The following is a 27852-nucleotide window of genomic DNA, read 5'->3' as shown; positions in this document are numbered from 1 at the left end:
AAGAAAAAAGGGATATGTATGATGTAGTAGGCTTATCACTACCAGTGCTGCCAATCATGAAAAATATGTTTCCTTCAATTGAAAGTCAGGGATGTATCATCAAGCTGTAGTAAGCCACGGGCGTCCTCTTGGAGATAAAGTGAGCCTGACCTGAGGTTAAAGGACTGTACCTTCAGAGGTAAAAGTAAATACAGTTCCTAAAGAAAATATTCATACCCCCCTCGACTTATTCCACATTTTGTTGTGTTATAGCCTGAATTCAAAATTGATTCAATTAAATCTATACACAACACCCCATAATGAGAAAGTGAAAACATGTTTTAGAATTCTTTGAAAATGTATTAAATGAAATACAGAAATCTAATTTACGTAAGTATTCACAACCCTGAGTCAATACATGTTACAATCACCTTTGGCTGCAATTACCTTTCTGGGTAAGTCTCTAAAGAGCTTTGCACACCTGGATTGTACAATATTTAGAATTTTTTTTATTTTTTATCTTTAAGCTCTCAAATTGGTTGTTGATCAGTCTTGCCATAGATTTTCAAGCCAATTTAAGTCAAAACAGTAACTAGACCACTCAGGAATATTCAATGTCATCTTGGTAAGCATCTCCAGTGCATATTTGGCCTTGTATTTTAGGTTATTGTCCTGCTGAAAAGTGAATGTCTCCCAGTGTCTGTTAGAAAGAAAACTGAACCAAGTTTTCCTCTAGGATTTTGCTTGTGCTTATCTCTATTCCATTTCTTTGTGTACTAAATAAACTCCCTAGTCCTTGCCAATGACAAGCATACCCATAACATGATGCACCCCTCCACCATGCTTGAAAATATGAAGAGTGGTTCTCAGTGATGTGTTGTATTTGCCCCAAACATAACGCTTTGTATTCAGGACATAAAGTTAATTTCTTTGCCACAATTTTCGGCAGTTTTACTTCGTGCCTTATTGAAACAAAAAATAATAATCATGTTTTGGAATAATATTTATTCTGTACAGGCTTCTTTCATTTATGTTGTTGATCCATCCTCAGTTATCCCCTATCACAGCCATTAACCTCGAATTATCTTAAAGTCACCATTGGCCTCATGGTCAAATCCCTGAGCGGCTTCCTTCCTCTCCGGCAAAAGAGTTAGGAAGGACGTCTGTATCTTTGTAGTGACTGGGTGTATTGATACACCATCCAAAGTGTAATTCATAACTTTACCATGCTTAAAAGGGATATTCAATGTCTTCTTTATTATTTTACCCATCTACCAATAGGTGTTCTCCTTTGTGAGGCATTGGAAAACCTCCCTGGTCTTTGTGGTTGAAATGCACTGCTCAACTGAGGGACCTTACAGATAATTGTTTGTGTGGGGTACAGAGATGAGGTAGTAATTCTAAAATCATGTTAAACACTATTATTGCACACAGAGTCCATGCAAATTATTATGTGACTTGTTAAGCAAATTTTTAGTCCTGAACATATTTAGGCTTGCCATAACAAAGGAGTGGAATACTTATTGACTTGAGACGTTTCAGCCTTTAATTTAATTCATGAATTAGTAAACATTTCTGAAAACAAGTTCACTTTGACATTATGAGGTAGGACAGTGACACAAAATCTCAATGTAACCCATTTTAAATTCAGGCTGTAACACAACAAAACGTGGAAAAGGTCAAGGGGTAAGCATAATTTCTGAAGGCACTGTAACATACACACACACTCAGGAGTTTGTTCTTAAATCAATTAATCAAAGCCTGTCAACTTCCTGTCATCATTTCCAGTAAGTCCTGTAGACACCCTCCAGGGGGTTTCCAGCTCCAAAAAAAGCACATTAATTAGTAACCTAGTGTGGGACTGTGGGGTAGTCTGATTACAGGGATACAAATATTTAAAAAGGGGATGCCCAATGATAACATTTCTAAAACAGTTTGCGTAATATTGAAAGTCTAAAAGGTTTTAGCTGTGGATTTTCTACCTAAACTGAAACTATTAAGGCATTCATGTGTAATTATAATGTGGGAATAGTTTATGATTAACTAACCTATAGCTTTCACTGTTCTATTGGTTTTACCCATTTTAACCCCACTCTCCCTCAGACTCTACTCAACAGAGAGGAAAAGGCTGAAATGGAGGGTTGAATATTAGATTAAAGGGGAAGGAGCCATGCCAATGATGTGTCCCGAATTCTGCAGAGCCTATAAATAGGTGACCTTCCACTCGAAAGGAGCGTGGGCTGAAGACTTTTAGACAAAGGTCTTCATTCAGATGACAGACAACCTACAGTGTAAAAGGAGACCTCAAACTAAATGGAGAACAGTCAAACTATTGAGGATGAAACTTGAGGTGTCTGAGCCTACTTCAGAAGTAACAGCCCATGAAACAAAATGTTGACCTTTCCAATTACTACAATTAAGGCAGGCACAATTACTGTATAACCAACCGATGGTTATGATGCAGACTATCATGACAATAAAATAACTGTCATACCTGTAAAAAAATATATATATAAAAAAAAAAAATCATTATCATTTGGAACAAACAGCTAACTGAAGACAGTACGGCTGTGCATTCATTGAGTGAGTTTCTGCGATAACATGGACTCTTAACAATATGATGAAATGTTGTTGCTCCTAGCTGAAACAAGCAAGGTGTTGTAGCAAACGAGCATGCATAGAAAGGTGAAAGCAAGGTGCAGCAGCAGCACACATAGAAATATAATGAAATAATTATATTTCTATGGCAGCACATGCAGTCAGGAGGGAAGGAGAAAATGTGGGCAAACATTTTTACAAACAACTTTGGCTCAATTACCGTCATCCAAAATGCCATGACCGTCACACCCCTATCTGCAGTAAGGAACAGAGGATGGATGGGCAGGCTCACTTTCAGCTTCAACTATCTTTGTACTTTGATGATCATTTGTTCTGAGTGAAAGGTCTCAGAAAAACACCCTTGGCATCACCAGCAATGAGTGCTCTCTACATTTATTACCAAGCACCAATGGAGTGCCTTCTCACTTCCCAGGGCCAAACAACGCAGAGGGGGGCAATAACAACAACTACAAGCAGCTGTGCTGAAGTGTCAACCCTTTCAGGAAAGTCTCCCACACCAAACAGGAAGGAGTGAGTGTAAAGGTTGTTGCCTAATCACACACAACAATACAGGTATGCTATAATACTGCTCTACTGCTTGTGAATGGGGCCAATTCAAGTCAAAACATAATGAGAATCTGAAGAAAGAGTTGTGAATGGGAGAGAATAAGAAACAGAGGGAGACTAGATGACAGCGAGAGTAGGACATGATGCAGAGAATTGGAGAATATAGGATTGTAGAGAACTAGAGGGGGGAACGTGGGGGGGTTGGCGAAAGGAAAAACATTGAAGAGGAACAGACTAGAGAGATAATAAAAGAGCGGATGTGACATGAACACCTGGAGATTCATGTTAAAATGAGGCCCACTATATGGGCGGATGAGGTAGGCATATTCTCAGATTGTTGTGAAGGCTTTTCTAAACTATGTGTCCAACATGGACAGAAAATCTGCCAGAAACAATTCTCCCAGTGTTTTCTATTGATTTCCCCATCGATGGTCAATACAAACTCCAAATAGAAATGGCATGCAATTCACAACACATATTATGGATTGGTGTATTGTCCTCAAAGAGACAACACCAAGAAACAGATTTGCAAATGGTTTGTGTTTTAGAGGGCACAGAGCTTACATCTAATGAATAATCTCCAGGACCCCAATTTCCATGACAAGAGTTTAGGGTCACCCCAAAAACAACCTTTAATGTGTGTGTGTGTGTGGGGGGGGGGGGGGGGGGGGGGGGGTGTAAGCTGTTGGAATTTAGGGCATGAATGTGAGTGGGGCTTATGTACCTCGCACAAAGAGGATCTGGTCAGTCTCTCGTCCTCTTCATCGCATGGACCTTTCCAATGTGACGCCATCATTTCACTTCACGCAAGAGGTGACAATCATTTAGTGTCCACATGGAAAGCTATAGATCCCACCAAATAGACAGCAGTAGAGTCCTCCAAGTAGGGCTCGTCTCTCCAGTTCACACAGCCATCCTTTATCTAGTCTTTGGTCCAAATGGTTGAGCTGAATGTGAAACAAGATTATTTGAACGAATTGCGTTAGCTAGCTACTGCTGTATGAAAACACAAAACACACTTGTTTTGTTTAGCTATGTCATTACTGTATAATCCCATTTTAGAGGGCACCAACTTTTTTTAATCAATTGTTTTTTATTATATAATCACAACATTGATAAACATGTGAACATGATAGCAAGCTAATGTTTGAAGTATCAAGTATCAGTATCAACTTTCAGCAAAACTACCGTATGAATGATTAACGTTACCACCAGAAGCAACAAGTGGGCAGGAGAAGGCGATCGACGAGACTCGCTAGCGGACAAGTGAGGCAAAACGCGCCACCCTGTTGATCTCTAGCTTCGATGCAACCAAGTTTTAACAGAATTTATACAAAAGTAGTAGGTTGTTCTCGTATTCGGTTAACAATGGAACGAGAACGAAAATACATGAACTAGCTGGCTAACGAACGTATTTCACTGGTCACCTTTCTAACTGTGAACATATTTTCTAATCAGATCAAGTATAAAATATGTCAAGTGGCAAACAAAAGACAGGGATGTCGTTGGTCGCCGATGTTCCTTCTGCCCTCACAGTGTCCTGGCTGGCCGGCTAACTTGAAGCAGCTAATCTGCTAATGTTAGCTGGCTCTGATCAATACTAAGTCAAACAAAGTTTCTTCAACAAACAACAACTTCGTTGCGGGGTGAGTGAACGTTAAAATTACATGACACGATACACCAGGGTTCTCATAAGTGTAACTTTGTAATGTAACTAAGAAACTTTCCAACCTTATGTGGAACCTGTTTAGCTAGCTATTCTTCAGTAGCTTGTCGTTGGCGATAATAATAATAAAAAACTGCCTATCGGTGCAATGTGAGGTTAACTACTAGCTAGCATGCTAATAATGGGACAACCTACCTGTTGTGAAAAGCGACGTTACATACTGTGTTGGAAAGTATTTATTTCCCATTAAAAAAAATACAAAAATCTTTTGATCCTGTAGAAGTTTCGATCATATTTCAATATCCTCACGAAATACACAGTTGTTTTCAAAGTATCCCAGCCCAACTCCAGGGAGACCACACGCGGCTGCTGGAAATTGGAATTTTGCTTCCACCGTTCCCGAATCCCAAAGATCATCCTCCTTTCGCCAGCGCCAATCACAATCAATGTAGTAACTTCCGCTTTTAAACTTGACCAATCGTATAACTCATTACAAAGTCGCAAGAGTACCTCATCCACAAAAGTTGTGTTTTTGTTATTCCAATGAGGCAGGACATTTTTGGACTTTCAAAAAAAAAAAAACATTTGTTCTGAAATCTGCCTGTTGCAACATGATCACTTTGAAAAGTTTGATTTTAAAAGTTTGTATAAAACCTCAAGATAACTTCCCAGTTTGTGCTGCTTGTATCAGACATCAATACTGGTCAAACTACTCAACTGTGAGCCACCCTGTGTCTGTCGGCATCTCTCTCTATCACACACAAACACTCATACAACAACAGCAACTGCTTGGCTAGATTACAAGAGTCACATGGTGGCTGGTTCAAAGTGGGGTGAGAAGGGTTTGGCATGTGTATGGCAGTGGCAGTGGAATGTGTATTCCCACTGTAGGGGAAAAAGAGAGAGAATGAGAGAGGCATGCACAGTTCCCCCTACCCACCATAATCATCAACACAATCATCATTACCCTCTGGTTTTCCTCCACAGTAAAATCTGGCATACACTGGCTGGGCTCTCCGACTGAATTATACTGGAATTACAGCATTTTAGGTTAAGGTTTTTCTGTTTTACTTTTTTTGGTAATTTGACATTGGCGCTAGTTTAACCTTTAATACTTCGATCTGTTTGGTTAGATCAGTGCAGAATTCAAATGACATGGTCTGTGTCGTGGTTTATTACATTTTACGCATACTCACACACGTACACACATAAACGAGAAAGGAGGGACTAAAAACTGCTGTGTTTTCAGGGCCAAGACAAATGTCCCATTCATTCCTCCCAACAGAAGGGGCCACCTGTTCCTGGGATTGGTGACCTTTGTCAAGGACCTTTGTCATCCTGGCCAGGGGACATTCACAATACTGCCCTGGCCAGTTCTACTTCCAACGGCTGTGAGTTCTACTTCCAACTGTTCTGCCAAGGACAGTGGTGGTTAGAAAGCATTCTTATATAGCTAAATAGTGAATACACAGGGCATGTCGGCTGTATTTTAGAGGTGTAAGAAACATGATATAACCAAAATAATAAACATCTGGAAGAGGTAGGCCTAGAGTAATCTCAGATGGCTCAGTTTTATATGGAGAGGCCATCACTTATTGAATACAATAAGAGTTAGTTTGATCCCAGGCTGTGTCACAACCGGCCGTGACCGGGAGTCCCATAGGGCGGCTCACAATTGGCCCAGTGTCGTCCGGGTTAGTTGAGGGTTTGGGCGGGAGGGCTTTACTTGGCTCAACGCGCTCTAGTGACTCCTTGTGGCGGGCCGGGCGCCTGCAGGCTGACTCTGGTCGTCAGTTGAAAGGTATTTCCTCCGACACATTGGTGCAGCTGGCTTCCAGGTTAAGTGGATGGGTGTTAAGAAACGTGATTTGGCGGGTCATGTTTCGGAGGACGCATGACTCGACCTTTGCCTCTCCCAAGCCTGTTGGGGAGTTGCAGCGACGAGACAAGATCATAATTGAAATTGGGAGAAAAAAATAAAGAACTCCTGCTCTTTTCATGACATAGACTTAGGTGAAAGCTATGATCCCTTATTGATGTCACTTGTTAAATCCACTTCAATCAGTGTAGATGCAGGGGAGGATACATATTTTTAAGCCTTGAGACATGGATTGTGTGTGTGTGTGCCATCAGATGGTGAATGGTCAAAACAAAAGATAAGGCCCTTTGAATGGGGTATGGTAGGTGCCAGGCACACTGGTTTGTAATGTATTGAAGTCAACATGGGCCAGCATCCCTGTAGAACGCTTTCGACACATTGTAGTCCATGCAGCTCAATATTAGGAAGGTGTTCCTAATGCTTGCTATACTCAGTGTAGAATGACTCCTTGTTTGTCCAGGGACAGAAAATGAGGACAACAATTTTAGAGTTGTGTTGTCATGTAATAGTATCTCAGGGATATTAAATATGCCATGACTATGGTATACTACATTAATGCTCATCACAAGAACATTTTGGTTGAATAAAGTAAGACTTCAGAACTTTATGTAAAAAAAAACAAGAAACTAGGCCTCATGGAGATGTGTACAGTGGGTTTCTATCTTGTCAGAACCTCTACAGTAAAGTATCAAAAGCATACAAAAAGACACTATTTACTATGCAGAAAGAACAAACCTCATTGCAATGTCTCATACCCTGTTATACAGCATAGGTTAATTTAAGTTTATTAAATAATTAATGAGATGACCAATGGCGGTGAAATACGTTCTCCTCACAATACAGTGCAATTCCATTTCATCAGAAAAGCAGCTGAATTTGAATTAAATGGACAGTAGGAATTAATATGAACAAATGGCATCGGTCAATGTGCCCTTCAGCAAGGAACTTAACCCTAATTTGCGCCAGAGGCGCAGTACTATGGCTGACCCTGTAAAACAACACATTTTGCTGCCCCTATCCGATGTATGTGACGATAAAACATTATTATTATTATTGTATTTTTTTAATTCAATCTACCGGACGGTGCCCACCTTTACATGGGCCAAATGTGTCCCACAAAATACAGTAGCAGTAAGTTGAGATAAACAAATGTCACTAAACTGAAACATTGTTGGCTACAAATTCTACATAAAAATGTCTGTTCATTATATATTTTTCATCAACACAAGACAGATTTCATGAACATTGTAACAGTACATCACAGGTTCACAGCTTTGTTATAAAAATAACTATGGAGGTTCTAATTATTATGCAACGAGTCCAATGGTCTATGGGTAGGCCCTGAGGTGTGGCAACCAGCAAAGAGCGAGAGTGAGGGTCTTTGGGTTTGATAACCGTTGTTACTGCATGGCCTCTCATGAGAAGTGTCCAAGCTTCTTGTGGAAACACTTCCTCTGCAGAATCCTATAAACATCACTTCTTAGACCTTGTATTTCAGCTTCCCGCTTTCACTGATCACACAGATATGCTGAGGGAAAAGGAAGTCATATGACAAATATCAGTGCGCTTTAAAGGAGCAGTGCAGTTAAAAATAGATTCCTGTTTTTTTATGATGATATTCCCACACTTCGAGGTCGAAATAACACTCTGAAATTGTGAAAATTATGATAATGCCCTTTTTCTGTAAGAGCTGTTAAAAAGAAAATTCTGGAATTTCAGCCTGTTCAGGTGGGATGGAACTTTTGGCCCACATGATGAAGTCAGAATGCGATCTGATTATAATAGACCAATGACTGTTCATCTGGGTAAGAGGGTTGTGCTCTAGACATCCCATCAGCCAATCAGGGCGGTGAATGAGGACCCAGTAAAGTACATCACTAAAATTAAAATCAGTTTTGAATAAAGAAGAACTTACATTGAGATCTCTGAAATACTCATTGTAGTCCAAGGCATATCCAACTACAAAACGATTGGGTATCTCAAAACCAACATCTGAAATGGAAGAGATGTGGCAGAAGGATTAGCACTGCAGCAATGTTCCCACAACACAACAAACAAACCATCTGTTTGTGAACAGACCATTTAAAACTGAGCTATTACCTGTAACTGGTCATGTTACAGGTAATATAAGATGAGTAAATAATTCTTACATGGACATATAACATATAATAATGGAAACATAAAAGCAAAATGGATAGAACTGCTACATACAATCTGGGAGACATCCTGAACTGTTTGGCACTCTCTTCACCAGCAAACTGAAACAGAACACAGGAGGCACATGCAACACAAGCATGATCCCTACCTGTAGCACACTGAAACTCTGCTAATTTCTTCTGTCTAGACTGGAAAGATGGAATTTAGTGACTAAGCATAGGTCACCTGGTCTGTTGTGGTGTTAGTGGTTTTATGCCAGGACTCACCCTGCTACTTTGATCATCTTGGGCCTGAAGGCCTCCACGTGTTTTAGGAGAGTCTTCATTGTCTTGCCTGTGTCTACAATAGCCTGCAGAGGACAACAAACACAAAACAACTGTAGCAGCAGGACTATGTGACTAGCTGTCAACACTCAAAGTCAAAGATACACCAAGCTGAGAACTCACTGGTATTTCACACTAACAAATAAGAGTGCTTTAAAAAATACATGTGTGTGTGTGTGTGTATGTATGTGCATGCGTGCAAGAGTGTGTGTGTGTACACTGAGTGTGTAGCCCCGTTCCCACTGAGCAGTCTGAGCCCACAGTGAAAGAGAGGACAACCAAAGTGTGACCCAGGGTTAGACTGAAATGTCACCCTGAACACCTCTAGTGAAACAGGTGGTTTCAGTCATCGGTTTGGGGTGGAGGGGTAAGCTGTTATGGTTCCCAGAGTTGTGGCACGGATCCATGTTGGTGTCTTGTTGTCTGACTTTGTTTATGTCAGCTGATCACTGCTCTATTGTGTGGCCCCTCTATTCATAATCTGACACATAGCCACCCTTCTTCATTGTTGTGTGGGGGTGTGTGTGTGTGTGTGTGTGTGTGTGTGTGTGTGTGTGTGTGTGTGTGTGTGTGTGTGTGTGTGTGTGTGTGTGTGCGCGTGTCAGATCTAGGTTCAAATACACAACCCAAAACACTTACTTTTATTTCAGTATTTCAATGTTTTTATCTAAAAACCAAATAGTCGCCCAAATTGTATTTGAAAGTATTTTCAAATACGTATTTCGAATACTATTTTCAAATACACTCCCCTGTATTTGAGTCAATGTATTTGTGTATTTCCAAATACATTCCAATATTTTTTAGGGGTACATCAGCTTTAATACTGCAGATAGATTGTGGCTAATATCAATATAATTGTCTGCATCATTTTCAACCCCCCATATATTTTTTGTTAAATATATACACTACCATCAAAAGTTTTAGAACACCTACTCATTCAAGGGTTTTTATTTATTTATTACTATTTTCTACATTGTAGAATAATAGTGAAGACATCAAAACTATGAAATAACACATATGGAATCATGTAGTAATCAAAAAAGTGTTAAACAAATCCAAATACAGTGCCTTGCGAAAGTATTCGGCCCCCTTGAACTTTTCGACCTTTTGCCACATTTCAGGCTTCAAACATAAATATATAAAACTGTATTTTTTTGTGAAGAATCAACAACAAGTGGGACACAATCATGAAGTGGAACGAAATTTATTGGATATTTCAAACTTTTTTAACAAATAAAAAACTGAAAAATTGGGCGTGCAAAATTATTCAGCCCCCTTAAGTTAATACTTTGTAGCGCCACCTTTTGCTGTGACTACAGCTGTAAGTCGCTTGGGGTATGTCTCTATCAGTTTTGCACATCGAGAGACTGAAATTTTTGCCCATTCCTCCTTGCAAAACAGCTCGAGCTCAGTGAGGTTGGATGGAGAGCGTTTGTAAACAGCAGTTTTCAGTTCTTTCCACAGATTCTCGATTGGATTCAGGTCTGGACTTTGACTTGGCCATTCTAACACCTGGATATGTTTATTTGTGAACCATTCCATTGTAGATTTTGCTTTATGTTTTGGATCATTGTCTTGTTGGAAGACAAATCTCCGTCCCAGTCTCAGGTCTTTTGCAGACTCCATCAGGTTTTCTTCCAGAATGGTCCTGTATTTGGCTCCATCCATCTTCCCATCAATTTTAACAATCTTCCCTGCCCCTGCTGAAGAAAAGCAGGGCCAAACCATGATGCTGCCACCACCATGTTTGACAGTGGGGATGGTGTGTTCAGGGTGATGAGCTGTGTTGCTTTTACGCCAAACATAACGTTTTGCATTGTTGCCAAAAAGTTCGATTTTGGTTTCATCTGACCAGAGCACCTTCTTCCACATGTTTGGTGTGTCTCCCAGGTGGCTAGTGGCAAACTTTAAACGACACTTTTTATGGATATCTTTAAGAAATGGCTTTCTTCTTGCCACTCTTACATAAAGGCCAGATTTGTGCAGTATACGACTGATTGTTGTCCTATGGACAGAGTCTCCCACCTCAGCTGTAGATCTCTGCAGTTCATCCAGAGTGATCATGGGCCTCTTGGCTGCATCTCTGATCAGTCTTCTCCTTGTGTGAGCTGAAAGTTTAGAGGGACGGCCGGGTCTTCGTAGATTTGCAGTGGTCTGATACTCCTTCCATTTCAATATTATCGCTTGCACAGTGCTCCTTGGGATGTTTAAAGCTTGGGAAATCTTTTTGTATCCAAATCCGGCTTTAAACTTCTCCACAACAGTATCTTGGACCTGCCTGGTGTGTTCCTTGTTCTTCATGATGCTCTCTGCGCTTTAAACGGACCTCTGAGACTATCACAGAGCAGGTGCATTTATACGGAGACTTGATTACACACAGGTGGATTATTTTTATCATCATTAGTCATTTAGGTCAACATTGGATCATTCAGAGATCCTCACTGAACTTCTGGAGAGAGTTTGCTGCACTGAAAGTAAAGGGGCTGAATAATTTTGCACAGCCAATTTTTCAGTTTTTTATTTGTTATAAAAGTTTGAAATATCCAATAAATTTCGTTCCACTTCATAATTGTGTTCCACTTGTGGTTGATTCTTCACAAAAAAATAACGTTTTATATCTTTATGTTTGAAGCCTGAAATGTGGCAAAAGGTCGAAAAGTTCAAGGGGGCCGAATACTTTCGCAAGGCACTGTAGATTTGAGATTCATACAGCCACCCTTGGAAATTTGTCCTTTGGTTTGGAGTCCATATTTGAGAATTTTGGTTCCAATCACCGTGTCTTTGTGAGACGCGGTGTGGGTGAACGGATGATCTCTGCATGTGTAATTCCCACCGTAAAGCATAGAGAAGGTGGTGTTATGGTGTGGGGGTGCTTTGCTGGTGACACTGTCTGTGATGTATTTAAAATTAAGGCACACTTAACCAGCATGGCTACCACAGCATTCTGCAGCGATACGCCATCCCATCTGGTTTGCGCCTAGTAGGACTAGCATTTGTTTTCCAACAGGACAATGACCCAACACAGCTCCAGGCTGTGTAAGGGCTATTTGACCAAGAAAGTGAGTGATGGAGTACTAAACACATGACCTGGCCTCCACAATCACCCGACCTCAACCCAATTGAGATGGTTTGGGATGAGTTGGACCGCAGAGTGAAGGAAAAGCAGGCAACTAGTGCTCAGCATATGTGGGAACTCCTTCAACACTGTTGGAAAAGCATTCCAGGTGAAGATGGTTGAGAGAATGCCAAGAGTGTGCAAAGCTGTCATCAAGGCAAAGAGTGGCTATTTGTTTAACACCTTTTTGGTTACTACATGATTCCATATGTGTTATTTCATAGTTTTGATATCTTCACTATTATTCTATAATGTAGAAAATATTACAAATTAAGAAAAACCCTTCAATGAGTAGGTGTCCTAAAGCTTTTGACCGGTAGAGTATTTTTTTATATATTTTCCTTCTTTATTATTTTCCTTAACCACATCATCCCTCCCCCTAATTGGAGTAAACTAAATGGACAACAATACTTTGGCTTCTACTTCCACCTTATATATACATTTTATGGACACACTATATTTTACATTAGTTATCTTGTTTTTTTGTTCGCACCCTACATCTCCCTTCAGCCCCTCCCTCATCTCTGAACACCTTCCAGTTTTGATTTCTTCTATTAGCCATATATTTTTCAAGTGTGCTGTGATGTTTCACAAAAGTTCTGAACCTTTCATTCTAAAAGTTTCTACAGATTGTAAATTAAAGATAAAATGTTTTTCTAATAGTATTATTATACTATTGATCGATTAACTATGACTTTTTAAAGACTTTTCAAATCACTCAGCAGTTATATTTGCAGTTAGCTCAAGGTAAATGTTGTAATTCTTCAGCCATTCATAAACCTGCGACCAAAAACAAGCTACCGTGCGCATTCGGAAAATAATCAGACCCATTCCCCTTTTCCACATTTTGTTCCGTTACAGCCTTATGCTAAAATGTATTCAATAATTTGTTCCCCTCATCAATCTACACACAATACCCCATATTGACAAAGCGAAAACTGGTTTATAGAATTTTTTGCAAAATGTATATGAAATAAAAACCTTATTTACATAAGTATTCAGACCCTTTGCTATGAGACTCGAAATTGAGCTCAGGTGCATCCTGTTTCCATGATCATACTTGAGATGTTTCTACAACTTGGAGTCCACCTGTAGTAAATTCAATTGATTTGACATTATTTGAAAAAGGCAGACACCTGTCTATATAAGGTCCAACCGTTAACAGTGCATGTCAGAGCAAAAACCAAGCCATGAGGTTGAAGGAATTGTCCGGAGAGCTCTGAGACACGATTGTGTCACGGCACAGATCTGGGGAAGGGTAACCAAAACATTTCTGTAGCATTGAAGGTCCCCAAGAACACAGTGGACTCCATAATTCTTAAATGGATGACATTTGGAGCAGTCCGCCCGGCCAAACTGAGAAATCGAGGTAGAAGGGCCTTGGTCAGGGAGGTGACCAAAAACTCGATGGTTACTCTGACAGAGCTCCAGAGCTCCTCTGTGGAGATGGGAGAACCTTCCAGAAGGCCAACCATCTCTGCAGCACTCCACCAGTCAGACCTTTATGGCAGAGTGGCCATACGAAAGCCTCTCAGTAAAAGGCACGACAGCCCGCTTGGAGTTTGCCAGAAGGCACGAAAAGGACTCTCAGATCATGATAAACAGGATTCTCTGGTCTGATGAAACCAACATTGAACTCTTTGGCCTGAATGTCAAATGTCACGTCTGGAGAAACCTGACACCCTCCCTACAGTGAAGCATGGTGGTGGCAGAATCATGCTGTGGAGATGTTTTTCAGCGGCAGGGACTGGGAGACAAATGAGGATCGAGGGTAAGATGAACGGAGCAAACACCTTCCAACAGGACATTGACCCTAAACACAAAGCCAAGACAACGCATGAGTGGTTTCAGGACAAGTCTCTGAATGTCCTTGAGCGGCCAAGTCAGAGCCCGGACTTGAAACTGATCGAACATCTCTGGAGAGACCTGAAAATAGCTGTGCAGCGACGTTCCCATCCAACCTGACAGAGCTTGAGAGGATCTGCAGAGAAAAATGGGAGAAACTACCCAAATACAGGTATGCCAAGCTTGTGGCATCATACCCGAGAAGACACGAGGCTGTAATCGCTGGCAAAAGTGCTTCAACACTTTTTGCAGAGTAAAGGGTCAGAATACTTACGTATATGTGACAGTTTTATGTATATATATATAAATTTGCAAAAATGTCTAAAAACCTGTGTGTATAGATTGATGAGGGGGGACAAAATCTATTTAAATCAATTTAGAATAAGGCTGTAACGTTACAGAATGTGGAAAAAGTAATGGGGTCTGGATACTTTCCAAACGCACTGTACATATGGGCAGTACCAAAACAATTGATCTAATGATTGTCACTTTGCAGCAAAATCTTCAGAGCTGGGATGGTTGTATCCTCCATATAACATTCTATTCGTTGCAAGAATTGTATTTAGTCATTTTAAATTTGAAAACAGTTTTGAATCCGGCATCGTTTTGTGTATCAGTTCATAAACCATGTGCCATGGAATCGGTACATCGAAAATCTCTTCCCAACTACAGTTACTCCACCAGTCCTATTTATGATATAATTAACAATTTGTTGTAATATTTGTTCAGTCTTTTCCGAGGCGATTAAACTCATATCAAGCAACTTTCTATGGCTTGTTTAAAAAAATTGCAATAATAAAGGGAAAAAGGCCATGGTAAACTACACAGTAATGTAAAAGTTGTATTTTTTTGTTATCCAATACCTAATACAGTACACTTATCATAATTTGATTATAATCCAGAGGTAAGAAAAATGATCTAGATCTTCTGAGGCTGTGGAGGGATCCAAATTGTGGATTTAAAAGAAAACATGAATCCTCAGTGTACAATGACACCTTTGTGTTTAAGCCCTGGATGTCTGGCCCCTTGATATTATTGTTGGATCTGATTTTAATAGCTAACATTTCAATGGCCATAATAAATAGATATAGCGATAGCAGACAACCTTGTTTTACTCCTCGACAGTTTAATACTTTCTGAGAAGTAGCCACTTTACTATTTTACACCTAAAGGTTAGTATACATAACTTTAACACATTGTCTAAGAGATTCTCCAAAATTAAAATATTAAACTACTTGTTCTTTCAAATAAAGCTTATTTGAATACTTGTTTTGAAATGTATTGAAAAGTAATTGAAATAACTGAAATATTAGCTTAATAACCCAGGTCTGGTGTGTGTAGGTGGGAGATTGTGAGGGGGATGACATAGAACACATTTCCCTATAATAATGAGGATGGAACTAGAAATTAGAGACTATGTCCTTTTAATATGAAGACCTGTTCTGTAATACAAAGAACAGGGCTGCACAAACTATAAAGAGGGTCATTGAAAATGGAAGGGATATTGACTTGATGTGGGCTTATTTTGATAGACCGCATTCCCAACTTCCAATTACTGCCCCCCCCCCCCCATTATAAGTGCAATTTACTTTGATTTTGTACATTTTATCCATGTTTCTGTATAGACTACTAATGAACACAGCTGAATTCATATGCTTGTTCTAGAGATCTCTGCTTAAAGTAAGCACTCATTGTATGACAGTAATGCTTTCATTCGATTCAAAGAGAATCCTTCCCAATGTAGAGGTCCCTATAATAGGCTCCCAATTACTGTGCTGCTGAGAGGAAAGTTTCTCGAATAAATTCTGAGAAGGGACAATCAATCTTCCCTAACGGACAGAGACAGTCAATTAAAAAAGTTTTTACTATGTCCAATTCAGGGTCGTATTCATTAGAGCACACCATAAAGTTTTTCAACTGATAACGAAAACAAGCGTTTCTTATTGGATAAGTTTGTATAGTCCTTCCCTGTTTGTCTGTTTTCTTTTGTTTGGTGCCCAATGAATATGACCCTGGTCTAGTAGAACCTAGACCTACATACAGAGAATAAGAGCCATGACGCAATGTCCTCCGCTCCCCCATGGCCTGGATAAACATATGGAGAAAGTGATGGAGTATTTGATGGATGCACTCAAGACTTAAATAGAGAAGAGGAAGGGGAAAAAAAGCATGTTGACTCACCTCTACGATTAGGACGTTCTTTTGTGAGCATGTCATAGAAAAAAGAGAAAGGAAGCAGTTATGCATGGGTAGGAATACATAACGACTTATCTACCAATATTTTAGTTTGCAAGAAAGGCATTTCACTGTACTTGTGGATGTGACATTAAAACTTGAAACTACCACAGTGCTGCGCATGCATCCCAAGACAACATTTGTATTTGTATTTATTATGGATCCCCATTAGCTGCTGCCAAAGCAGCAGCTACTCTTCCTGGGGTCCAGCTAAATTAAGGCAGTTTATACAATTTAAAAAACATTACAATATATTCACAGATTTCACAACACACTGTGTACCCTCAGGCCCCTACTCCACCACTAACACATATCTACAGTACTAAATCCATGTGTACGTATAGTGCGTATGTTATTGTGTGTGTATGCATGTGTCTGTGCCAATGTTTGTGTTGCTTCACAGTCCCTGCTGTTCCATAAGGTGTTTATTTATCTGTTTTTAAATCTAATTTTACTGCTGGCATGAGTTACTTAATGTGGAATAGAATTCCATGTAGTCTATGTAGTACTGTGTGCCTCCCATAGTCTGATCTGGACTTGAGGACTGTGAAGAGACCTCTTGTAGCATGTCTTGTGGGGTATGCATGGGTGTCTGAGCTGTGTTCCAGTAGTTTAGACAGACAGCTCGGTGCATTCAATATGTCAATACCTCTCATAAATAAAAGTAGTGATGAAGTCAATCTCTCCTCCACTTTCAGCCAGGAGAGATTGACATGCATATTATTAATATTAGCTCTGTGTACATCCATGGGCCAGCCGTGCTTCCCTGTTCTGAGCCAATTGCAATTTTCCTAAGTCCTTTTTTGTGGCACCTGACCACACAACTGAACAGTAGTTAAGGTGCGACAAAACTAGGGCCTGTAGGACCTGCCTTGTTGATAGTGTTGTTAAGGCAGAGCATCGCTTTATTGTGGACTGACTTCTCCCCATCTTAGCTTCCTTTGCATCAATATGTTTTGACCATGACAGTTTACAATCTAGGGTTACTCCAAGCAGTTTAGTCATCTCAACTTGCTCAATTTCCCACATTATTTATTACAAGATTTAGTTTAGGTTTAGGGTTTAGTGAGTGTTTTGTTCCACATACAATGCTTTTAAATATTTAGGGCTAACTTATTCCTTGCCACCCACTCTGCAACTAACTGCAGCTCTTTAAGTGTTGCAGTCATTTCAGTCGCTGTAGTAGCTGACGTGTATAGTGTTGAATCATCAGCATACATAGACACTCTGGCTTTACTCAAAGTTAGTGGCATGTCATTAGTAAAAATGTAAAAAAGCAAACAGCTACCCTGGGGAATTCCTGATTCTAACTCGATTATATTTGAGAGGTTTCCATTAAAGAACCCCCTCTGTGTTCTGTTAGACAAGTAACTCTTTATCCACATTATAGCAGGGGATGTAAAGCCATAACACATACGTTTTTCCAGCAACAGACTTTGATAGATAATGTCAAATGCTGCACTGAAGTCTAACAAGACAGCTCACACAATCATTTTATCATCAATTTCTCTCAGCCAATCATCAGTCATTTGTGTAAGTGCTGTGCTTGCTGAGTGTCCTTTCCTATAAGCATGCTGAAATTCTGTTGTCAATTTGTTTACTGTGAAATAGCATTGTTTCTGGTCAAACACCATTTTTTCAGAAGTTTACTAAGGGTTGGTAACAGGCTGATTGGTCGGCTATTTGAGCCAGTAAAGGGGGCTTTACTATTCTTGGGTAGTGGAATGACTTTAGCTTCTCTCCAGGCCTGAGGGCACACACTCTCTAGTAGGCTTAAATTGAAGATGTGGCAAATAGGAGTGGAAATATCATATGCTATCATCCTCAGTAATTTTCCATCCAGATTGTCAGACTGGTGGCTTGTCATTGTTGATAGAAAACAATACTTTTTTCACCTCTTCCACACTGACTTTACGGAATTCAAAAGTCCGATATACTTTGATGTGTATTGACAGCGTTTGTTGCTGGCATGTCATCCCTAAGTTTGCTTATCTTGCCAATGGAAAAGTCATTAAAGTAGTTTGAAATATCAGTGGGCTTTGTGATGAATGAGCCATCTGATTCAATGAATGAAGGAGCCGAGTTGGCTTTTTCCCCATTCAAAATTTTATTTAATCATTTAAGGTGCCCCAAAGCTCTTACTATCATTCTTTGTATAATTTTTTTGTTTCATAGTGTAGTTTCTTTTTCTTTAGTTTAGTCACATGATTTCTTAATTTGCAGTATGTTTGCCAATCAGTTTGGCTGAGAGACATAATTGCCATACCTTTTGCCTCATCCCTCTCAACCAAACAATTTTTCAATTCCTCATCAATCCAAGGGGATTTAACAGTTTTTACAGTCCTTTTTTAATGGGTGCGTGCTTATTAGTAACTGGAATAAGTAGTTTCATAAATGTGTCAAATTCAGCGTCTGGTTGCTCCTCATTACATACCACAGACCAGCAAATATTCTTTACATCATCAACATAAGAATCACTACAAAACTTCTTGTATGACCTCTTACACACTATATTAGGTTCAGCCTTTGGAACTGGTTTTTCTAGATATGGCTATTATATTGTTATCACTGCATCCTATGGATTTGGATACTGCTTTAGTAAAGATGTGATCAATACATGTTGATGATTTAATTCCTGTTCTGTTTGTAACAGATTTAATTCCTGTTCTGTTTGTGGATCAGGTTGACTTACAACCTGATCCAGGCACTGGTTACAGTTTGAAGTTTTTTCCTGAATGGGCAGCTTGATGATGGCCAGTCAATATTTAAATCACGCAGAAAATATACTTCTCTGTTGATATCACATACATTATCAAGCATTTCACACATATTATCCAGATACTGACTGTTAGCACTTGGTGGTCTATAGCAGCTTCCCACAATGGGCTTTACGTGAGGCAGATGAACCTGTAGTCATATTACTTCAACAGTATTTAACATCAGGTCGTCTCTAAGCTTTACAGGAATGTAGTTCTGAATATAGACTGCAACACCAGCCCCGTTGGCGTTTCTGTCTTTTCGGTAGATGTTATAACCATGTATTGCTACCACTGTATCATCAACGGTATTATCTAAGTGAGTTTCAGAGATAGCCAGAATATGAATATCATCTGTTACAAGAAAGTTATTGACTTCATGGACCTTGTTTCTTAGGATACATATGGGCTATTTTTAGCACATTTCAGGGTTGCTTGATTTGTTTTTAATGCTTTACTGGGAAGCTTATCAGAGGTAGACTTACTCATGTTATTTACACTGGAACTGACAGTGCAGGGTGAGCTGCATGAAGTGGTCTTCCTACTACTGCACACCGCCTCAGTGCTAACAGTGTAACTCTGGTTTATAGGCTCATGATTACTGTTTACAATAGCTGTAGGATAAACAGATGTATTTGGGGTACATCAATTAAATTACTTACATTGTGATTGCCAATGCCCCTAAGATCATGTACATTTGATGCAGCATTATGATAACTCATTGTCACCATGGTAGGGATTAACTGAGCTGGTCTTGGATCATTTACCAGTCATTGTTTCAATGCAGCCTTGAAATTCGTGGACAGAGTCCAGGAGCCAAGATGATTTGGATGGACTCCGTCATTCCTGTAGAGTATCTTCTGTTTCCAGAAGGTGTCAAACTTATCAATAAAAGTGACTCCAGCAGAGCTACAGTCGTCTTTTAGCCAGATGTGTAATGCCAGCAGTCTGCTGAATCTTTCACACCCGCGGCCCAACGATGGTACTGGACCTGAAAATATTGGCCGTTTTTTGGAGTCTTTTAATGCAAAAATGTGTTCTTTAAATTCATTTTCAAATGTTCCGAGCTAGCCCTCCTGATGTCGTTTGACCCCACATGGACTACGACAGTGTCCTCTCCCGGCATCTGTGGTAGAACAGTCAGAAGCAGCCTTGTTATGTCCTGTACTGATGCTCCTGGGTAGCACAGGGTTTTTGCCTTGGGAACTGAGATGTTTCTCACCATAGAGCTGCCTATGATGACAGCTGGTGATGTTGAATGGGTCGGTCTCTCAGGCAGCCTCACGGTCTGGTGAGGCTGGGAGCTCCGAGGATCTGAACCCGAGGTAGAATCCACCGGAAAGGGAGACAGAACCGAGGATGAAGACGCAGATACTTCCGGATCCGATCTTGATTGGGAAACCACCAAGGATGAAGGCGCCGGAACCTCTGGATCCAGGGCGGCAAAGCTGTTTCTAGTCTGTGTCAGTTCCAGGATCAACATCTCCATGGAGACCCCCGTTGCCAGAGGACGCCTTCTTTGACTTCCATGGCTAGTGGAACCACTCAGTTGAGATGGATTTGCAAAATGTACATAAATTAGAGACTCCATAACCACAGGAAATAGCTATGCATGTGTTATACCAAGTGATTTAAAAATGTAAATGTAATAACCATAGAATTATATTATAGGATCTAAAAAAAAACGTTACAGCGTAAACATGCACACCAAAAAAAGTCAATGCCTATGGGCATTTCCATCTAAAAAGGACCCGTGAGCACCAACATGTGAAGTTCATAGGAGCGTGTCAAATAGCAATTTTTGGGGGGGAGAAATTAAGGCATATATACATTTTTCAACCATTTTCCATCCTAAAAATGAGGAATAAGCAAAAGCTTTGATTTCAGGTCAAACAGATTGAAAGGGGGTCTTAGACAACATCTACGAAAAAGAGTCTTAAAGATGCACTATGCAGAAATCGACTCCACCATTTCCTGGTTACTAAAATTGTAATAGTATGCCTAATGACAGTTTGACAAAATAAGCAAATATAATGTAGAGAATCATTGTACCATCTAAACCTGCTGTGAAATATATTTTCCATAACCAAAAATATTGTATTTTCAGCTGTTTGATGCTGAGATAAGGAGATAAGGAGGAGTATATCCAGGGCTTTGGAGGATTGAGGGGCAGGAGAAAAGCGCCTCCCATGGGAACATGTGGAGGCAGTGAGAGCACGGCAACAAGGGAAGCACGATAGGCAACCACCCCCCAAAAAAATTGGGGGGGCACACGGGGAGATTGGCAGAGTCAGGTTGGAGACCTGAGCCAACTCCTCGTGCTTACCGTGAGGTGCGTGTCACCAGTCTGGCGCCACCTGTGCCAGCCCCACGCATCAGGCCTACAGTGTGCCTGCCCAGTCCGGGGTGTCCTGTTCCTGCTTCCCGCACTCGCCCTGAGGTGCGTGTCACCAGTCTGGCGCCACCTGTGCCAGCCCCACGCATCAGGCCTCCAGTGCGCATTCCCAGTCCAGAGCTTCCGGCGACAGTTCCCAGTCCGGAACCTCCTGAGACGGCCCACAGTCCGGAACCTCCAGAGACGGCCCACAGTCCGGAACCTCCAGAGACGGCCCACAGTCCGGAACCTCCAGAGACGGCCCACAGTCCGGAACCTCCAGAGACGGCCCACAGTCCGGAACCTCCAGAGACGGCCCACAGTCCGGAACCTCCAGAGACGGCCCACAGTCCGGAACCTCCAGAGACGGCCCACAGTCCGGAACCTCCAGAGACGGCCCACAGTCCGGAACCTCCAGCGACGGCCCACAGTCCGGAACCTCCAGCGACGGCCCACAGTCCAGAACCTCCAGCGACGGCCCACAGTCCGGAACCTCCAGCGACGTTCCCCAGACCGGCACCTCCAGCGACGTTCCCCAGTCCGGAACCTCCAGCGGCGGTCCGCAGTCCAGAACCTGAGAGCGGCGGTCCGCAGTCCAGAACCTCCAGCGGCGGTCCGCAGTCCAGAACCTCCAGCGGCGGTCCGCAGTCCGGGTCCTTCGGCGACGTTCCGGGGTTCGGGGACACAAAAGCGGAGGGATCAGCGGGCGGAGCGGGGGTTACGCCCCGAACTGGAGCCACCTCCTCTGCTGGAGGATCCGCGGGATGAGAAGGTTCTGCGTACTGCACCAGAGCCGCCATAGACATTTAGTCACCCTCCCTAACCCTCCCTTTTTTCTTGTTGTTTAGGTGCGTTCGGAGTCCGCACCTTTGGGGGGTACTGTCATGTTCTGACCATAGAAAGCTGTTATTTTCTATGGTAGAGTAGGTCAGGGCATGACAGGTTTTTTTTCTAGTTTAGTTTTTCTATGTTGTGATATTCTAGTTTTGTATTTCTATGTTGGGCTTTGTATGGGATGATCTCCAATTAGAGGCAGCTGGTCATTGTTGTCTCTAATTGGAGATCATACTTAAGTAGGTGTTTTTCCCACCTGGGTTTGTGGGAGATTGCTTTTGAGTTTGTGTTTGTTTCAACTCTGCATCACGGTTTGTTTTGTTATTCAGTTTATGTATATGTATTGCATAGTTTCACAGTTAAAATAAAATGTGGAATGACACACACGCTGCACTTTGGTCCGCTCCTTCCTACAACAACCGTGACAGAAATACACAGATGGAATCATGTAGTAACCAAAAAAGTGTTAAACATATCAAAATATATTTTAGATTTTAGATTCTTCAAAGTAGCCACCCTTTGCCTTGATGACAGGTTTGCACACTCTTGGCATTCTCTCAACCAGCTTCAGCTGGAATGTTTTTCCAACAGTCTTGAAGGAGTTCCCACATATGCGGAGCACTTGTTGGCTGCTTTTCATTCACTCTGCGGTCCAACTCATCCCAAACCATCTCAATTGGGTTGAGGTCGGGTGATTGTGGAGGCCAGTTCATCTGTTAGAGTACTCCATCATTCTCCTTGGTCAAATAGCCGTTACACAGCCTGGAGGTGTGTTGGGTCATTGGCCTGTTGAAAACAAAATGATAGTGGGACTAAGCGCAAACCAGATGGGATGGCGTATCGCTGCAAAATGCTGTGGTAGCCACGCTGGTTAAGTGTGCCTTGAATTCTAAATAAATCACTGACAGTGTCACCAACAAAGCACCCCCACACCTCCTCCATGCTTCACAGAGGGAACCACACATGCTGAGATCATCCGTTCACCGACTCTGCGTCTCACAAAGACAGCGGTTGGAACCAAAAATCTCAAATTTGGACTCATCAAACCAAAGGACAGATTTCCACGATCTAATGTCCATTGCTCATGTTTCTTAGCCCAAGAAAGTCTCTTCTTATTATTGGTTTCCTTTAGTTGTGGTTTCTTTGCAGCAATTTGACCATGAAGGCCTGATTCACACAGTGTCGTCTGAACAGTTGATGTTGAGATGCGTCTGATACGTCAACTCTGTGAAGCATTTATTTGGGCTGCAGTCTGAGGTGCAATTAACTCTAGTAATGGTTTTTTTGGGGGGGGGCTTTGGATCACTACTGGCTGTAAGCGAACGAGCGATGCGTGTTTGGAGCAATACAGGCTGTATCCAAGGCTCAGACAATCGTACACATAACAAAATAATGCAGCATGCGACTGAAGAGACAACCAATTTGCATCATCGAAGGCTCTGAAAAGACCGTAGAGAGTGGAAAGGCAGTTTGCCAGTTACAGCAGCACGTCTCCTGAACGATAACGAAGAGGTAGGTGAGAAGCCTGACCACGGAGACGGGGGAGAGAAGGTGATGAAGCGTACTTCATGAGCTGTAACCCGAAAAACAACTGGCATTTGGAAAGTTTGAGGTGAGGAAAAAAGTGTGGTGGAACAAGTATTGTTAGCATTGTTAAGTATCTTGCTAGCTGGATTGAATTCTGTTACCTAGCCAGAGAAATTTTGAGCAACATCAGCCAACTGATCAAATAATTGAGTTTACGGTGTGAAAATTAGCTGGCAAATAAATTCTGACAGCTAACATTAGCTCATCTGATGTTGTAACGTTCGCTAGCTAACATTAGTAACCTAACCAATTCGCTATAGTATTAACTGGTATACGACTCCTTGTCGTTCCTCAAGTTATAAAGCGTTAGTTGCTTGCTGGACCCTGACACGCTGTGTGAAATGTTAACTAGATAACGAACTACTATCTATGAACTAATGTTTTTCCTCTACAGTATGTGGTTAATTAGGTGAAAGAGGCGTTACTTGTTAAACAAGTGGATTCAGGGATTAAGTGTAGCTGAAGCTGGGCCTGGCTTGAGCTGGATGCCACTACAGAGGTGAAAGGAACACCAAACACTTTCCCTCTTTCTCACTTTTTTAATACAGTGGATAAAAAGGTGTATGCCAGGTGTACTCTCTGCCTGAAAGAAATCAATTACGCCAACAAAGGGTATCATGCTCTGCTGGCATATTGTAGAACAGATGTCCACAGGCAGAAAGTATACAATGTAATAATGTGCAGTGTATTGCTTTTGCTGTGTTGAACTTGACAGTAACACTTGTATGTGAGTGAGGGGGGATTATTAAATGTTTTACTCGGTGAACGTTATTTTTGCACACATGTAGCCTTGTGCACTTGATTGATGTCTACTATAGTGGCCACAATAATAGAGCAAAAAAAAATGCCTGTTTGTTTCATTCTATTTCTACTTTAAAATGTTTTTTTCCCAAGTGCAATATTTAGATGTGTGTGGTCACAAGCGTTCTATTATAGGCTGTCGTAGCTAACTGCAATATTAGTGTATTGTTTTTTCTCAAGAAAGTGTCACCTTCTTGGGCCTTCACTAGGTTGCATCCCTGGAGGAAACTCTTCCTTTCCTGTTGCAGTACTCATGACAGCCAGTTTCATCATAGCGCTTTTTGCGACTGCACTTGAAGTAACTCTCTAAATTCTTGAAATTTTCCAGATTGACTGACCTTCATGTCTTACAGTAATGATGGACAGTCATTTCTCTTTGCTTATTAGAGCTGTTCTCGCCATAATATGGACTTGGTCTTTTACCAAATAGGGCTATCTTCTGTATACCACCCCTACCTTGTCACAACACAACTGATTGGTTCAAACGCATTAAGAAGGAAAGAAATTCCACAAATTAACTTTTAACAAGGCAGACCTGTTAATTGAAATGCATTCCAGGTGACTACCTCGAAGCTGGTTGAGAGAATGCCAAGAGTGTGCAAAGCTGTCATCAAGGTAAAGGGTATTTTCTATGAAGAATCTCAAATATAAAATACACTGCTCAAAAAAATAAAGGGAAGACTAAAATAACACATCCTAGATCTGAATGAATGAAATAATCTTATTAAATACTTTTTTCTTTACATAGTTGAATGTGCTGACAACAAAATCACACAAAAATAATCAATGGAAATCCAATTTATCAACCCATGGAGGTCTGGATTTGGAGTCACACTCAAAATGAAAGTGGAAAACCACACTACAGGCTGATCCAACTTTGATGTAATGTCCTTAAAACAAGTCAAAATGAGGCTCAGTAGTGTGTGTGGCCTCCACGTGCCTGTATGACCTCCCTACAACACCTGGGCATGCTCCTGATGAGGTGGCGGATGGTCTCCTGAGGGATCTCCTCCCAGACCTGGACTAAAGCATCCGCCAACTCCTGGACAGTCTGTGGTGCAACGTGGCGTTGGTGGATGGAGCGAGACATGATGTCCCAGATGTGCTCAATTGGATTCAGGTCTGGGGAACGGGCGGGCCGGTCCATAGCATCAATGCCTTCCTCTTGCAGGAACTGCTGACACACTCCAGCCACATGAGGTCTAGCATTGTCTTGCATTAGGAGGAACCCAGGGCCAACCGCACCAGCATATGGTCTCACAAGGGGTCTGAGGATCTCATCTCGGTACCTAATGGCAGTCAGGCTACCTCTGGCGAGCACATGGAGGGCTGTGCGGCCCCCCAAAGAAATGCCACCCCACACCATGACTGACCCACCGCCAAACCGGTCATGCTGGAGGATGTTGCAGGCAGCAGAACGTTCTCCACGGCATCTCCAGACTCTGTCACGTCTGTCACATGTGCTTAGTGTGAACCTGCTTTCATCTGTGAAGAGCACAGGGCGCCAGTGGCGAATTTGCCAATCTTGGTGTTCTCTGGCAAATGCCAAACGTCCTGCACGGTGTTGGGCTGTAAGCACAACCCCCACCTGTGGACGTCGGGCCCTCATACCACCCTCATGGAGTCTTTTTCTGACCGTTTGAGCAGACACATGCACAGTTGTGGCCTGCTGGAGGTCATTTTGCAGGGCTCTGGCAGTGCTCCTCCTGCTCCTCCTTGCACAAAGGCGGCGGTAGCGGTCCTGCTGCTGGGTTGTTGCCCTCCTACGGCCTCCTCCACATCTCCTGATGTACTGGCCTGTCTCCCGGTAGCGCCTTCATGCTCTGGACACTACGCTGACAGACACAGCAAACCTTCTTGCCACAGCTCGCATTGATGTGCCATCCTGGATGAGCTGCACTACCTGAGCCACTTGTGTGGGTTGTAGACTCCGTCTCATGCTACCACTAGAGTGAAATCACCGCCAGCATTCAAAAGTGACCAAAACATCAGCCAGGAAGCATAGGAACTGAGAAGTGGTCTGTGGTCCCCACCTGCAGAACCACTCCTTTATTGGGGGTGTCTTGCTAATTGCCTATAATTTCCACCTGTTGTCTATTCCATTTGCACAACAGCATGTGAAATGTATTGTCAATCAGTGTTGCTTCCTAAGTGGACAGTGAGATTTCACAGAAGTGTGATTGACTTGGAGTTACATTGTGTTGTTTAAGTGTTCCCTTTATTTTTTTGAGCAGTGTATATTTAGATTTGTTAAACACTTTTTTGGTTACTACATGATTCCAAATGTGCTACTTCATAGTTTTGAGGTCTTCACTATTATTCCACAATGTAGTAAATAGTAAAAATAAAGAAAAACTCTTGAGTAGGCGTGTCCAATGTGAATTTGGTTGGGTCGCCCACAATTTTACATATTGCAGCGTTAAAAGGTATTAAAAATACATCAAAACACAATGTTGAAGTAAAGACTCCTGCCAACTAATATCAACACATTCAGTTTTGGAGCAATATTTTATATGATTTGCTTTCTGTAAATGTACGAAACATTGTCTTGTGCCTTGTTAATCCATTAACAAAAACACACATCTTTAAGATATTTTCTAATTTCTCTGCCTCACGAGGGAGGATAATGCAAGTGTAACGGTCGTCGTAGGAAGTGGACCAAGGCGCAGCGGGTTGAGTGCTCATCTTTACTTTATGACGCACACTATACAAAAACAACAAAACGAATGACAGCTGAACAGTAATGCAGGCTATACACAGCTATGCACAAACAACCTCCCACAATTCCCATAACAAACACACCCCTAATTATAGGACCTTCAATCAGAGGCAACGAGAAACAGCTGCCTCCAATTGAAGGCCCCAATCCCAATTAACTAAACATAGAACTAAACACCCTAGATCAGACATAGAAATATACAACATAGAACCTAACCAAAAACCACGGACTAATTAAATCAAACACCCCTCTACATAAACACATACTCTAACACACCCCGAACCACATAAAACAAATACCCCCCTGCCACGTCCTGACCAAACTACACTAACAAATAACCCCTTACTGGTCAGAACGTGACAGCAAGTTAACAGAAGTAACAAGTAAAGGTAGACGTATCAATTAGTTAGTGTTTAT

General features: G+C 41.5%; 2 protein-coding genes across 3 annotated transcripts in view; both read right to left on the bottom strand.

The window, feature by feature from the left end:
* Positions 1-5368, bottom strand: part of LOC115157099 (rho GTPase-activating protein 21) — a 66909-nt gene extending 61541 nt beyond the window's left edge. Inside the window, exons 1-2 of one of the 2 annotated variants that reach the window (XM_029705028.1) lie at positions 5006-5368; positions 3869-4091 (exon numbers count right to left, since the gene is read on the bottom strand). In XM_029705028.1, coding sequence (XP_029560888.1) covers positions 3869-3940 — 72 coding nt within the window. In that variant the 5' untranslated portion in view covers positions 3941-4091; positions 5006-5368. The remainder of the gene's footprint in view (positions 1-3868; positions 4092-5005) is intronic. The other variant, XM_029705029.1, reaches the window with a different exon arrangement.
* Positions 5369-7441: 2073 nt separating this feature from the next.
* Positions 7442-27852, bottom strand: part of LOC115157101 (hypoxanthine-guanine phosphoribosyltransferase) — a 34937-nt gene continuing 14526 nt past the window's right edge. Inside the window, exons 6-10 of the mRNA XM_029705034.1 lie at positions 16311-16328; positions 9113-9195; positions 8901-8947; positions 8605-8681; positions 7442-8217 (exon numbers count right to left, since the gene is read on the bottom strand). Coding sequence (XP_029560894.1) covers positions 8170-8217; positions 8605-8681; positions 8901-8947; positions 9113-9195; positions 16311-16328 — 273 coding nt within the window. The 3' untranslated portion in view covers positions 7442-8169. The remainder of the gene's footprint in view (positions 8218-8604; positions 8682-8900; positions 8948-9112; positions 9196-16310; positions 16329-27852) is intronic.

The sequence above is a fragment of the Salmo trutta genome, chromosome 21, assembly GCF_901001165.1.
Source record: "Salmo trutta chromosome 21, fSalTru1.1, whole genome shotgun sequence".
In the NCBI taxonomy this organism is placed as follows: Eukaryota; Metazoa; Chordata; class Actinopteri; order Salmoniformes; family Salmonidae; genus Salmo; species Salmo trutta.
This window is presented reverse-complemented; position numbering and strand designations above follow the sequence as displayed.